Below are 14562 nucleotides of genomic sequence, written 5' to 3'. Positions count from 1 at the left end.
GCCATTCGTGCACCGAGGTGACCGAGACGTGTAACCAATGGCGCTCCGTACCACCACGCCGTGTGATACGCCAGTATGGCGATGACGAATACGCGCTTCCAATGTGCGTTCACCACGATGTCGCCAGACACGGATGCGGCCATCATGATGCTGTAAACAGAACTTGCATTCATCCGAAAAAATGGCGTTTTGCCATTCGTGCACCGAGGTTCGTCGTTGAGTACACCATCGCTGGCGCTCCTGCCTGTGATGCAGCGTCAAGGGTAACCGCAGCCATGGTCTCCGAGCTGATAGTCCCTTCTGCTGCAAACGTCGTCGAACTGTTCGTGCAGACGGTTGTTGTCTTGCAAACGTCCCCATCTGTTGACTCAGGGATCGAGACGTGGCTGCACGATCCGTTACAGCCATGTGGATAAGATGCCTGTCATCTCGACTAGTAGTGATACGAGGCCCTTGGGATCCAGCACGGCGTTCCGTATTACCCTCCTGATCCCACCTATTCCATATTCTGCCAACAGTCATTGGATCTCGACCAACGCGAGCAGCAATGTCGCGATACGATAAACCGCAATCGCGATGGGCTACAATCCGACCTTTATCAAAGTCGGAAATGTGATGGTACGCATTTCTCTTCGCTACACGAGGCATCACAACACCGTTTCACCAGGCAACGCCGGTCAACTGCTGTTTGTGTATGAGAAATCGGTTGGAAACTTTCCTCACGTCAGCACGTAATAGGTGCCGCCACCGGCGCCAACCTTGTGTGAATGCTCAGAAAAGCCAATCATTTGCATATCACAACATCTTCTTCCTGTCGGTTGGTGTGTAGAGGCGACGCAGCTGACGCGGCGCGTCCTGGTCTCGTTGCAGGAGCTGGACTCGCGCATCAGCTCGATGACGATCGCTGACGTGAGCCCACGCTTCGCCGTCAAGCGCATCATCCTGCTGTACGAGAACTCGCAGTTCCGAGAGGCGGCCAACTTCATCAACAGGCTCAGCCACTCCACGTTCAAGGTCAGTGTGCCACCGGCTTCCTGCTGCCTCGCTGCGCGTCCTGCGAATCTGGGCCTGGATGTCGAGGTGTGTGTGTGTGTGTGTTCGTGTGTGTGTGAGAGAGAGAGAGAGAGAGAGAGAGAGAGAGAGAGAGAGAGACGAGAACGGTAAGGCGGCGACGACGAGGAACCGGTTCCAGTAGCCGGCTCCTCTTTACTGCGATGGCACTGCCCGTTACACTGCTGAGACTCGTTTCAGATCTTGTTATACGTCTAAATCACAACTTTGTAGAGACTAACCAGTTACACTGCGTATTCCGACATATATCCTACCACCAAAAAATCCCGTCTGTTTTGTTTTGTCCGCCGTCTTGTTTTCCTAGTCTATAAACAGTGCCAGTGAAAGTTATAAAGAGCAGTTTTTCGCAGTGAAGATAATGGGGAAACCAGAAAAAAATCACAAACTGTAAAAAGAAAGCAGGTATATCGCAAAACATAAAAAAACAGGAAAACCACAGCAAGTGGTAACAAGAAAGGAGATAAAAGCTACTCTTGGCTCTTAAACTTCAGCGAAATATGTCTGAGTAGAGAACAAAAAAAAAAAAAAAAAAGAATATGTTTTGCTCAAGGCGGACTCCGTCCGAAAACAAATTTATTTTGTTTGCTCCTTGTTCATCACTCTACCCATTGAAAAGTATCCGGACACCTGTTAGTTTACATTAATACCCTCCGCCTTTGTGATGGCTTGAACTCTGCTGGTAACAGTTTCAGTGGGGAATCTGAATGTCTGTGGGCTATTGGTAGCCCATTCTTCCTCAAGAACTGAAGCAGGGAAAGTAGTAATGTCGGAATTGGGTTCTGGAGCGAAGACGACGTTCTAATTCATCCCCAAGTTGTACCATTGGATTCAGGTCGGCAACCTGGGCAGGTTGGTCCATTTCAAGAATATTTTTGTCTACAAACAGTTGCCTCACAGATGCTGAAAAATGACGAAGTGCGTCGTCAAGCTGTCATCATCTCCGAACTATTTCTGTGTTGTACGCAGCAAACAATGCTGTAACATGTGTTCATATTCGTCCGCATTCACCGTTTCCTTAAGACAATAAGGATACCACACCCTGGCCAAAAAACACCAACATACCGTAGTAGCACCTCCTCATCTACGTCTACATGTCTACTCCGAAATTCACGCTTAAGGGCCTGCCAAAGGGTTCTTCGAGCCGCCTTTAGACCATTTCGCAATCTTTCTGTTCTCTCCATGGGAAAAATTAACGTTTAAATCTTTCTGTATGAGCTCTGATTTCTCTTCTTGTATTACGATGATCATTCTCCCTTTACAACTTGGCGGCAATAAAATATTTTCGCATTCAGAGCAGGAAGTTGGTGAATGAAATTTCAGTCATCTTGCAGCAGCAAAAACCGCCTTTGTTTTAAAGATTGCCACCCAAATTCTCTTATCATATCCGTGACACTCTTTCCCCTATTTCACGACAATTTCATTATTGTAATTTTTTGACGTCCTCCGTCAATACTTTTTGGTAAGGATGCCACACTGAACAGCAGTATCCTAACAAAAGACGGACAAGCGTACTGTAAGCAGTCTCTTTAGTAGACCTGCTGTATCTTCTAAGACTTCTGCCAATAAAACGCAGACTTTGATTTGCCTTCCCCACAAAAATATCTATATGACTTCCTCAATTTAAGTTGTCCGTACTTGTAATTCCTAAGTATTTCCTTCAACTGACAGCCCTAAAATTTGTGTAATTTATCGCGTGACTGAAGTTTAACGACTTTCTTTTCTTATTCACGTCGAAGACCTCATACTTTTCCTTATCCAGAGAGAATCGCCACTTTTCGCACCATACACATATAGTGTCAAAGTTATTTTGCAATTAGTTTTGATCTTCTGCATCTTCATCATACTTCGCAAGCCACCTAATTCTGTGAGAAGGAGGGTAATTCTGATACCACTAACTGATCTCCCCTATCCTGATCCACACGCGAATGACGCGTCGGAGCAACGACTGTTGGTAAACCTCTGTACGGCTCTAATTTCTCTAATTTTCTCATCGTGGTCATTAATGAGGTGAATCTGGGAGGAACTAATATGTTTCTGACGCTACCCGGAAGGTGCTCTTTCGAAATTTTAGTAGTAGACCTCTCCGTGATTCTCAGCGCCATTCTTGTACTGTCTGCCACCCAAGTTTGTTGAGTATCTTTGCAACGCTCTCGCGCCGACCAAACGATTCCGCGACGAAACGCGTCGCTCTTCGTTGGATATTCTCTCTATCTCGTTTATCAGTCTTACCTGGTAACGGTCCAAGAATAATGAAAAATAAGAATCGGTCGAACAAGCACCTTGTAAGCCACTTCTTTATATTTCCTTAAAATACTTCCTATGAGCCTAGCTGACATCTGTTTTCTCTACTATTTGTAATATGTGGTGATTCCACTTAAGGTTGCTATGGATAGTTACTCCTAAATATATTACGGTAGCTACTGTTTCCAGCAATTTGTCATCAATAGTATAGTTACGCAACTGTTGATTTCTTTTCCTATATAAGCGCAACATGTCACATTTATTTACTCTCAGGGTCAACTGCCACAGCCTGCACCATTCATCAATCTTCTGTAGGTCATTCTGCGAATTGATACAGTTTTCTGCGTTGCTGTTTTCTTATAGACAAACCGCATCATCTGCGAACAGTCTTAAAGAGCTTCCGACGCTTTCTACTGGATCATTTATATACATTGTAAACACTAACGATACTACTGCACTTTCTTGGGATACTTCAAAATTACCTTTACATCTGTCGATTTTGTTCCGTTAAGAGAGACGTGTCTGATTCTATCTGGGAGGAAGTCTTGAGTCATTCTCAAGTCTGGTCCGATGTGCGATAAGCTCTTACTTTTTTCATTAAACGGCAGTGCGGGACGGTGTCAAATGCCTTCATGAAGTCAAAGAACACCACATCAACCCGGGCGCCGTTGTCTACAGCGATATGAATCTCATGAAAGAACAAAGGGAGCTGAGTTTCGCAGGAGCTCTGCTTGCGGAATCAATGTTGATTTTTACAGAGGGGATTTTTGCTGTCTAAAAACGGCATAACCCCCGCCCACAAAACATTTTCCATGATTCTACAACAGACTGATGTCAGCGATATAGGGCTGTAATTGTGTGCATACGCCCCACGGTCCTTCTTGAAAACGGGAATGGCCTGCGTTTTTTTTCCAATCGCTAATTACCTTTCGTTGCTCCAGTGACCTAGACAAACTGTTGATAGAAGGGCAGCAAGTTCTTTCGCATGATCTTTGTAGAATTTTATAGATATCTCATGTGGTCCTAATGCCTTCCCACTAACAAGCGATGTAGTTGGTTTTCCATTCCGCATTTGTTTATCTCAATATCTGCCCCTTCGAAGTTAGTACGATGATCGAAAGTAGGGACTGTGTTACGATCTTCCGAGGTGATTCGGAAGACCGAATTAAGTATTTCGGCCTTCTCTCTGTTATCTTCCGTTTCGGTGCCAGTATGGTCACCCAGTAAATGAATACAGCATTACGAACCGCTTACTGATTTTACAAAAGACCAAAACCTCTTGGGGTTCATACTCAGATTGGTTGCTAAAATATTATTTCCAAAGTCACTGAATGCCACTCTTATACTCTCATTACTCTAATTTTCGCTCCGTACAGCTATTGTTCGTCTGCTTGGTTTTGACTTCTCTTTGTTGACGCAGCAGTTTTCTAGCACTGCTATTAAATCACGGTGGGTCTTTCTCAGTCCTTAAGACCTTCCTTGGAACGTACTCATCTAAGGCATACTGAACGATGCTTTTGAATTTTTTCCATTTGTGCACTACACCTACGTCATCAGAACTTAGTATTCAGATACTCCGCATCTGGTATCCTGTCACTGTTGCTAAGCAAAAATATTTTCATACTACTACGTTTCTCAACATTCTGGTAAAACCAGTAAACATAGTTGCTATCACAGCCTTATGATCACTGATATTTTCCTCTGTGTTAACTGATTCGATAAGTTCAGAGCTAATGCTGGGTTATTTCCTTTGAAATGGCACCGCCGATTTCCATTCCCAGCTTTGCGCAATTCGAGCTTGTGCTACGTCTCTAATGACCTCGATGTTGACGGGACATCAAATCCAGTCTTCCTTCCTTCCTTCAAGCTCAAGGCTGTTGGTTGTTTGGAGATCTAAGACGTTACCTTCACAAATTGGCTCTCTATCTGCTCAAAGTAATTTTCGGACAAGGCATTCAAAAAAATGTCTCACGATTCCCTGTCTGTGTCATCAGTTTTGATAGCATGATCCTCCCAAGCTGCACCTGACTGGTTTACTACACTGCAGAAGACAGCATCACCTGCAAGCAATCTAAGAGGGTTGCGCAGTTTGTCTCCTAAATCTTTTATATAGATTAGTAATAGCAGAGAGGCTATAAGATTTACCTAGGGACGCCAGATACCTCTTCTGTTTTACTCGGTGATTTTGGGTCGGTTACTATGCACTGTAACCTTTCTGACAGCAAATCACGAAACCAGTCGCACAACTGAAGTGATAGTCCACAGGAATGTAATCTGATTAGTAGTCTCTTGTGAGGAACAGTGTCAAAAACTTTCGGGAAATCTAGTAATAAGGAATCGGTGTGAAATCCTCTGACGATAGCATTCATTACTTCGTGCGCATAAAGAGCTAGTTGCATTTCACAACAACGATATTTTCTGAATCCGTGCTGACTATATGTCAATAGATCGTTACCTTCGAGGTAATTTGTAATGTTTGAACAAATTATATGTCCCAAAATCCTACTACAAATCGACGCCGGTGATGTGGGTCTATAATTCATTGGATAACTTCTATCTCCTTTCTCCAGTATTTTTTTTTTTTTAATTTGTGGTAAGTTCTTATGGGACCAAACTACTGAGGTCATCGGTCCCTGAGCTTACACAGTACTTAAACTAACTTACGTTAAGGACGACACACACACACTCATGTACGATGGAGGACTCGAACCTCCGATAGGGGGAGTATTGGTGTTAACTGTGCATTTTCGTCCATTGATACGGATCTTTCGCCGAGAGGATGGTTGTTTGTGATTGCTAAGTGAAGGACCATTGTGTCAGAATTCTTTGAAAGAAACCTAATTGGTATACTATCTAGACCGGAGGTGATTTAAGCTGCTTCGCTACACCACGGATATCTACGTCTAAGTCACTCGTGTTAGCATCGCTCCTGATTCGAATTCCGGAATACACATACTTTGACCTCTTTGGCGAACGAATTTCGGAAAACCGTATTCAGTAACTCCGCTTTAGTGGTGCTGTCATCAGTAATATTACCATTGGTATTGCGCAGTGAACGTATCGATCGTGTCTTGCCGTTGATGTACTTTACATTCGACTACAATCTCTATAGATTGTCTGTCAGATATGGAGACAGAGTTTCATTGTGGAAGCTGTTAAAAGCATTCGTTGTGGAAGCTATTGAAACCATCTCTCATTGACCTCCATGCTAAGTTTCGAGGTACAGTAAAACATATCCAATCTTGGAGATTTTGTGTTCTTTTAAATTTGACACGCTTTTACCGCCCCACTGCAGTAGCATTCTCGCCTGTTTCGTGTAACATAGGGATTCAGAACACACTATTATTAATTTATTCGGTATAAGCCTCCCAATCGCCACAGATGCTATTTATTTGAGTGGCAGATAACGTTCTCCAGGCAAAAACCAAACCCAAGCCTTTCCTGCAGACTACCACAGAGTACAGCATGATTCATCAGTCCAAATCAGTTGTGTCCGGTCTTCTACTGCCCAGTGACGTCGCTCTTCAGACCATCTCAGGCATTGCTTAGCATGGTCAGTGGCAATTTGTGGCTTAAGAGAATCTGCTTGTCTATCACGCCCCATCCATTTTAACTCCCTACGTTCAGTCATTGTCCTAGCTGGACTGTTACTAACACTTCCTTGCGCTGTTTTCATATGATTTTTTTTTTTTTTTACAATTAGCCTCCTCAATGCTCGACGCTCTTCAGTTCGTGAGGTCTACCTGGTCACGATTTAGCTGTTGTTGTTCCTTCTCCTTTCCAGTTCACAATCACATCACAAACAGTGTCCTATGCACACTCATACTAGGCTGTTCACCCGAGATTTATTTCGTCATAAAATACGGCTGGAGAAATTGAAGAATCACACATCACCAACAGTCGACTTGCGCAGTTCTGAAAGGGTTCAGTTGTCCCTAATGTATTTGTTACTCAGGTGACAACTAATGACTTGTCCATACTCGAAGTCACTGAGCTCTGCTCACCGATCCATTCTGATGTTACTCCTTCTCTAGTGACAGCACAACACTCTCCGCTTCCTTTTATGAGGGTGGTTTCGCCTGTCGTGACATATAGTGGTCAGTTGCGCATTACATAGGAGTGTGATGATACTTTTGATTGTTTAGTGTATTTAAGATTGGACGTAGCGATTCTGACAGGAATGGATCCACAGTCTCGTTCTGAAGAGGATCATAGTTTCTTTCTCTCTGCATTTCCCTCTCCCCTGAACATAAACTGCCGTCAGGCAGACGTGTGGGAGATTCCAAGGTTTTAGTATTGCGAGGGGACTTCAAAAAGTAAGAAAGAACAGAGATGTAGCAGGAGGATATCTAAAGTGTAAGACGGAGTAGAGCTGCAATAGTGTGTGGTAGAAGAGGTGGAGATGGCCGATGAGGGAGAAACAACAGATACTGCATTATATTTGGAGTTTAACAGAACATCGAAAAGGCTGTGATCATACATCTCATTATTTATCGACGATATAACTGCAACCAAAGTCAGTCGGAACTAGTGGTAGTATTTAACATGATTTCGATAACTATTAAACTTTTCGTCGTGTTTGCAGAATAATGATATCATCACAGTATCGAAGAAGATAAGTGTGCCGCGCGGGGTAGCCGCGCGATCTAAGGCGCCGCCGGCCGGAGTGACCGATCGGTTCTAAGAGCTACAGTCTGGAACCGCGTGACCTCTACGGTCGCAGGTTCGAATCCTGCCTCGAGCATGGATGTGTGTGATGTCCATAGGTTAGTTAGGTTTAAGTAGTTCTAAGTTCTGGGGGACTGATGACCACAGCAGTTAAGTCCCATAGTGCCTAGAGCCATTTGAACCATCTAAGGCGCCTTGTCACGGTCTGCGCGGCTCCCCTCGTCGGGAGTTCGAGTCCTTCCACGGGCAGTGGTGTGTGTGTTGTCCTTAGCATAAGTGTAAGCTTAGGGCCCGATGACCTCAGCAGTTTGGTCCCATAAGACCTTAGCACAAATTTCCAAGCCAAATGTGGATACATACGAAAAACTCACAATCAGTCCGAAATCTAATATTTTTAAGTGATGGCTAGAGTAATAGGTACACAGAAAAGCAAACTGTGTAATTTCGTGTCAGAAAACTTAAACGTACCATTGAACAATTCGTACATTTCTCCTAGCAACAGATAGGGCATTAATGAAAACTTTGGGTAGTTTTATCGCTTTTGACAAAGTAACGTGGCATACAGTGTTTGAAATAATGAACCACAGAGTAAAATTATTAAACTAGAACATCTAGAAAAACCTAGCGACTGCACTGAAACTGAAAGACCAAGAAAGCGAGTTTGTGTAAATGTGGTTATAAGGAAGGATTGCAAGCTATTGCCATTGTTCTTTAACTTTAATGTCGAAGTAGAACTGGCGAAAGTGAAATGAAATTTTAGATGGGTGTTAAAAGTACAAATGCCATTGATACCATCGATAACGCCTGGAGAACATACACTCATTCTGGATGACAGGAAGGAAGAACTAGAGCTTCTGCTCAATGGAATGACTCCATAGTTCGTAAATTATATCGAATAAGGATAAGGAGAGGTAACACAAACATAATGCAGATACCACAAAATAGAACATCGACTCGCTCTTAAAAACTGGGGAAGAGGCAAGAACGGACGAAGTAAAAAGACTTTCCTTTTGAACTATCTCGCTAAAACTGTAATTTGCCGAAACTGATGTAGTTAGGATAGTTTCGTAAATTGTCTGATTAAATTAAATAGCAAGATATGTTATAGCAGATAGCCATTTACAGAAATCTCTTCCCGAAAAAGACTAGCTTTATTTTCTTACCAAAATATCGAAATGTTCCAGAAATTGTTAACGCCTTTACTTACAACCCTCCAGTATATATGGAACATTTCAGAGTTCCCGTACAATTCTTACATACGTAAAATATACGATGACGTGGGTGACAAAAGAAAAATATTTAAGAAATAAGTCAAATCACAATTAAACTCAAAGACAACGTCACAAAAAGAAGCAGCTTCACTTAAACAATAAGATGCTAGATCGTTCGATCATCAGAGACAGCATAAAACAATTCAGAGGAAATTTCATAACGGCCGCTCGACAAAAAAAAATTATTTCTTAGGATGCTGACAATGTTGATTTTTTAAACAAAAAATACCATAATATTGTACTCTTTCTGCTATTTTGGCAGCTTATTTATTACTTAAAACATTAACTTATCGCAATGGCATGAGTACCCGCTTCCTTTGCTAATGTCTAGTCAGCTGCAGACATCGGAACAAGATGAGATCGCTAAGAATCATTCGAGAGTTTCTAGTACATAAAAATTTCGTAGAGAAAAATCTGACTCGAACAGAGTCGCTGGACCGCAATTAATTATTACAGAGATATAACAAACTGATGAGCACATATTTACAGTCGTATATTGAAGTAGTACGCCGTTTAGGTAGTAAGCTGACACGAAAGCCAAAGCAGAAACAGGCTTAGTTAGCTATAAGAAAAATTTCTTTTAACCTGATCCATCTCAGTGTCACAAGAATTTTACAGTAACCAAACAAATGTACTGCTTTCAGTCGACTATACAATAAAGCAGAGATGTAAACACTGAGCACATCTTACGTTACTGCTTGATTAGGTCGCTAAAATCAACAGATCACTTCTTGCAAAAATTATATTTGCTAACGCGTTTTATAGGATGTTCTGCTGATATTTTATTGGATAAATCCAGCGTCGGTCGTAAACATCGAAATCCTTTATTTTACAGATCGATTTCGCTTTCTGTGTGACCATATTCAGTGCAAATTATTCGAACCTGGTAGGCCGATATCACAATAGCACAACATTTTCTATGAGGTGTAACATGTAGTGTGATGATTACTTCTAACAGGTATCTTACTATTACTTCATAAAATAATTTTTGAATTTACAGAGGAGGCTATTTTGTAACCTTAGCAGTCGACCTTAAAGTACGTTGTACCGCCAACTGCTAAGTTTACAAGATAGGTTCTTCTGTAAATTTAAAAATTATTGTGTGCAGTAAAAGTGAAGATATCTTTTGGAAGTAATCATTACGCTATATGTTACACTTCATAGAAAATGTTTTGCCATTATGATATGGGCCTACGAGGTTCGAACAATTTGCACTGAAGATGGTCACACAGTGACCGAAATCGCTCTGTAAAATAAAGAATTTCAGTGTTTGCGGCGGATGCTGTCATTTATCCAAAAAATATATTGACAATAACTGGTCGTGCTGCACACGGTTTCCAATGGAATTAGACATTAAGAAGTTCTGCTGATATGCTACACCCTAAACACGCCAGCAAATTTAATTTTTAACACCAAAAGGTCTGTTGATTTTAGCGACATAATCAAGCAGTCGTACAAGACGTGCTCAGAGTTTACATAATGGTCGCAGGTTTCCTGCGCTACTCTGTGTCGCTACTACAGCAAGATGTACGCAAACACGATGTGCAGATATGGTCTAGTAGTGCCACCAAATATAAACGTTTTCTCATTATGTTCGCCATTCCTTTTAAGGAGAATATTACTAGCGGGCCCTTACCTCATAAATTATTCGACATTTACCGTTTTTATTTTATTTATTTACCTTTGGTTCTTTGCGACAAGTTTGGCGCTCGCAGGCCAATTCTCAACCATCATTCCTCTCATCAGACAGACCGCTGTCATCGCTGGTCGCAGCCAAATAGAGATAAATGTGATGAGACACACAGAATAGACAGATTAATTCTAACAATAAACTAGAAATAGCAGCCAGACACCGTTAGTACTAATGTTTATTAAAACCAAGTAGCACCGTTAGCGGTTTTGAACAGACAGATTCATCGTTAGATGGATGTTCACGTTTAAAATTATACATGCTCTACATGTGAAGTTGGTTGATTTACGATGTGGTGCCCTACAACGATATAACGAAAGGAGTCTATTTACTGCAAAAAATCTGAATGTCGTATGATACTTTCGGCTGAGATATCGCACGGGATGGTTCAGGCGCTCGTCGGAAAGGGTATTTTCCTTCGCGCACATTGGCCCCTTTTCTTGTGAATGTGTGAGAAGTGTGTCGTACATGTACTTGTGGAGTAGGTGAGTGAAATGGACGCGTGTACAGAACAGCATTATGTGTGTGTTGTGAGAAGGTAAATGGGGAAACCTTGTGCCGCTGAGATGAACGTCGCCATCCAAAGGACGGATCACCATCGACAACGTCACACGAGTGACTGAAAAGGGACCTGGAATTTAACCCAGGGTAGTAGCGTAAAGTCTGGTGATCAGGAACTTTATGCCACCACCTCTCCTCCCCTTGACATGCACTTACTGGCACCGAAAATTTCGTCTACCATCAGGATCCGAACCGGCTTACCTCCAAGATGGGCGCCACCCACAGCGTGCCTTAGCGATCTCAGTTGCAGAAGTGCTTTTCCACTCTGTCCCGGTATAAGAATAAATTAAAGCAATATATACAACTTTCTAAGATAAGGAAAGAGTTAGTTTTGTGTTACATACATCGAAAATCCAAAAGCAGTGAACAGTGCAGGATTTTCGAAGTTGGTGACACAAAATTAACTCAATCCTTGTCTTAGAAAGTTGTATACGTTGTTTTTATTCATTTTATTGTCCAGTTAGTGTATATTAGACAATCAGTCTCCCATTAGTTATTATGATTTAGCTCATGAGGATATCTTCCGATAAAAGTACTTGCAATTGAAGATCGTTTACATGTTTTAGCCCTTCCTCTGGCAGGATATTAAGTTAATCTTCCACATATATAAAGCAGAAAGTATGTGTACATGTCTGGCATCGCCTCTCAAACCCCTCAACCAACTTCTGTCAAATTTCGCACAGAAACTGCAGGCCTCACAAGTATCAGCACTGTGGGGTTTATAACCTCACAGCGCCAACATATGCCGAAATACAGGCAAAACTTTTTTTTCCACCCTGTGGTGTATAGGCTGCCCTGCATGACAGACACGTTGTGTGGGAACTGTATCAACCCACCAAATCAATCTGTTTTGCAGGGTAGCCTATATGTCAGAGGCAAGAAATGGTTTTGCGGGCCTTAACATGCAGCCTGTCCTGCACGACAGGCATGTTGTGGAAGTAGTATTGGCCTGCTTTATTGAATCCTATTGCACCGTCCGCTGTGGCCGAGCGGTTCTAGGTGCTTCAGTCTGGAACCGCGCGACTGCTACGGTCGCAGTTTCGAATCCTGCCTCGGGCATGGATGTGTGTGATGTTCATAGGTTAGTTAGGTTTCAGTAGTTCTAAGTTCTATGGGACTGATGACCTCAGATGTTAAGTCCCATAGTGTTCAGAGCCATTTGAACCATTTTTGAATCATACTGTAGGGGCTGCACATGCCGATGAGTATGGGAGGGGAGAGGCTGAGATGGGTTGAAGAGTATGGACAGAGTGATGGACAGGAGGAAATGGACAGAGATAGCGAGAGGGGGGGAGGAGGGTAGATGAAGAGACAGAGAGAGTGGAGAGGAGGAGACAGACAGATATAGTTGGGAAGGAAGATTCGGTGGACAGACAAAGGGAGGAAGAGACGGGCATGGGAAAGGGTAGGAGGATGTGTGTTCAGTTTATGTGTCGAATGCACGTATGAGTGAAGTTGTGGTGAAGAGGCTAGTAATTCAATGTTGTTGATATTTTCAGCTGTCTCTCCTCAGTTAGTACTTCAGTTATACTTTGTCACGTAAACAATAAAACAATCGTGTTTTGCAACTGAATTTATTTGTTTTTACTAAATATGTTTTCTATATTCTGAAGATGCGTAGAATGAAAAAGCGACACGTGACTGGTTCACGCAATTAATTCAGTTGGAAAACACGTAATTTTTTACCTGTATGATAAAGCATAATTAATAATTCTACTCCAATTTTAAATAAACCTGTCTGCTTCTAGTAGACGAGTTTGCCTATTTGTGGAAAGTGCTGTTAAAGGCAAGTTGGGGAGTTCAGGTGTCGAGCGGGTAAAAGTTGCGGAGTTGGTGTGATCCGAGCTACTTGTACGTGTGAGATGCAGCAGCTGTGGTGAAGGGCAGCGTCTGCCTGCAGGGAAACTAGAGAGCTGGCAGGTGTCACCTCGGCAGCAGCTTCCCGCGTGTGTCTGCCGGACTTTCCCCCGGCCCCCGGCGTTAAGTGGCGCGCCGTGCTCGCACGCGGTCCCCGGCCTCAGCGCTGCTGCTGCTGCTGCTGCTGCAGCTGACCCCCTGTTGTGTGAAGCGCCTGCTTTCACAGCCGCCGGCGTCAGACACGGCCATCCACTCTCCCCTTGTTTCTGGGCCTCGACATTCGCGACTTTCCTTATCTACTTGCAGCCTGAATAAGGTGCATTTTCTCATTTTACCTGTATCATTATCATCTCCATACACACTTGATGTTAGCGACAGTTTCAGAAAAGAAACAGGGGTTAGTGATCGTCATTTATCACCATATCGACGATGTTTACTACAGTTAACAAACCAACAAAGAAGGTTATAAGAGTTTTTATGCGGGAAAGAAGAGATAAGCAGTTGTTAGCATTTCAATTAGCTATGAGTGGACAGCATTTAATTTCTATATGACGGACGAAGAGAAATTATTGGCAAATTTAAAATGATTAAATCTTTTTCTGGAGAAGGACCAAAAAGACCCACCGTGGTTTAATAACGGAATTCCGAAAATGCTGAGGAAACAGTGATTGTTGCAGTCTGGGTTTAAAAAAGATGTCGGAAATGTTGACAGGGAAAAGTTAGCACAAATTCGTGTTTCTATAAAAACATCGATGCGCGAATCATTCAACCATTTTCACTGTAATGCCTTAGTGAAAGATCTTGCCGAGAACATTAGACAGTTCTGGTCCACGTACAATCACTAAGCGAGTAGCAGACTTCCATCCAGTCACTCGTCGACCAGTCTGGTGCGGCAATGAAAGCAAATGTGAAGCTCAAGTTTCAAATATCGCATTTAAGGTATCTTTCACTCTGAGCACAATGGGACTTAACATCTGAGGTCATCAGTCAAATGGTTCAAATGGCTCTGAGCACTATGCGACTTAACTTCTGAGGTCACCAGTCCCCTGGAACTTAGAACTACTTAAACCTAACTAACCTAAGGACATCACACACATCCATGCCCGAGGCAGGATTCGAACCTGCGACCGTAGCGGTCGCTCGGCTCCAGACGGTCATCAGTCCACTAGAACTTAGAACTACTTAAACCTAACTAACCTAAGG

General features: G+C 42.7%; 1 protein-coding gene across 1 annotated transcript in view; it reads left to right on the top strand.

Annotated features, from left to right (window-relative positions):
• LOC124606264 overlaps positions 1–14562 on the top strand; it is a 402667-nt gene that overhangs the window by 67902 nt on the left and 320203 nt on the right. The window contains exon 2 of the mRNA XM_047138242.1: positions 871–1014. Coding sequence (XP_046994198.1) covers positions 871–1014 — 144 coding nt within the window. The remainder of the gene's footprint in view (positions 1–870; positions 1015–14562) is intronic.

Source organism: Schistocerca americana, chromosome 3, assembly GCF_021461395.2.
Source record: "Schistocerca americana isolate TAMUIC-IGC-003095 chromosome 3, iqSchAmer2.1, whole genome shotgun sequence".
In the NCBI taxonomy this organism is placed as follows: domain Eukaryota; kingdom Metazoa; phylum Arthropoda; class Insecta; order Orthoptera; family Acrididae; genus Schistocerca; species Schistocerca americana.
This window is presented reverse-complemented; position numbering and strand designations above follow the sequence as displayed.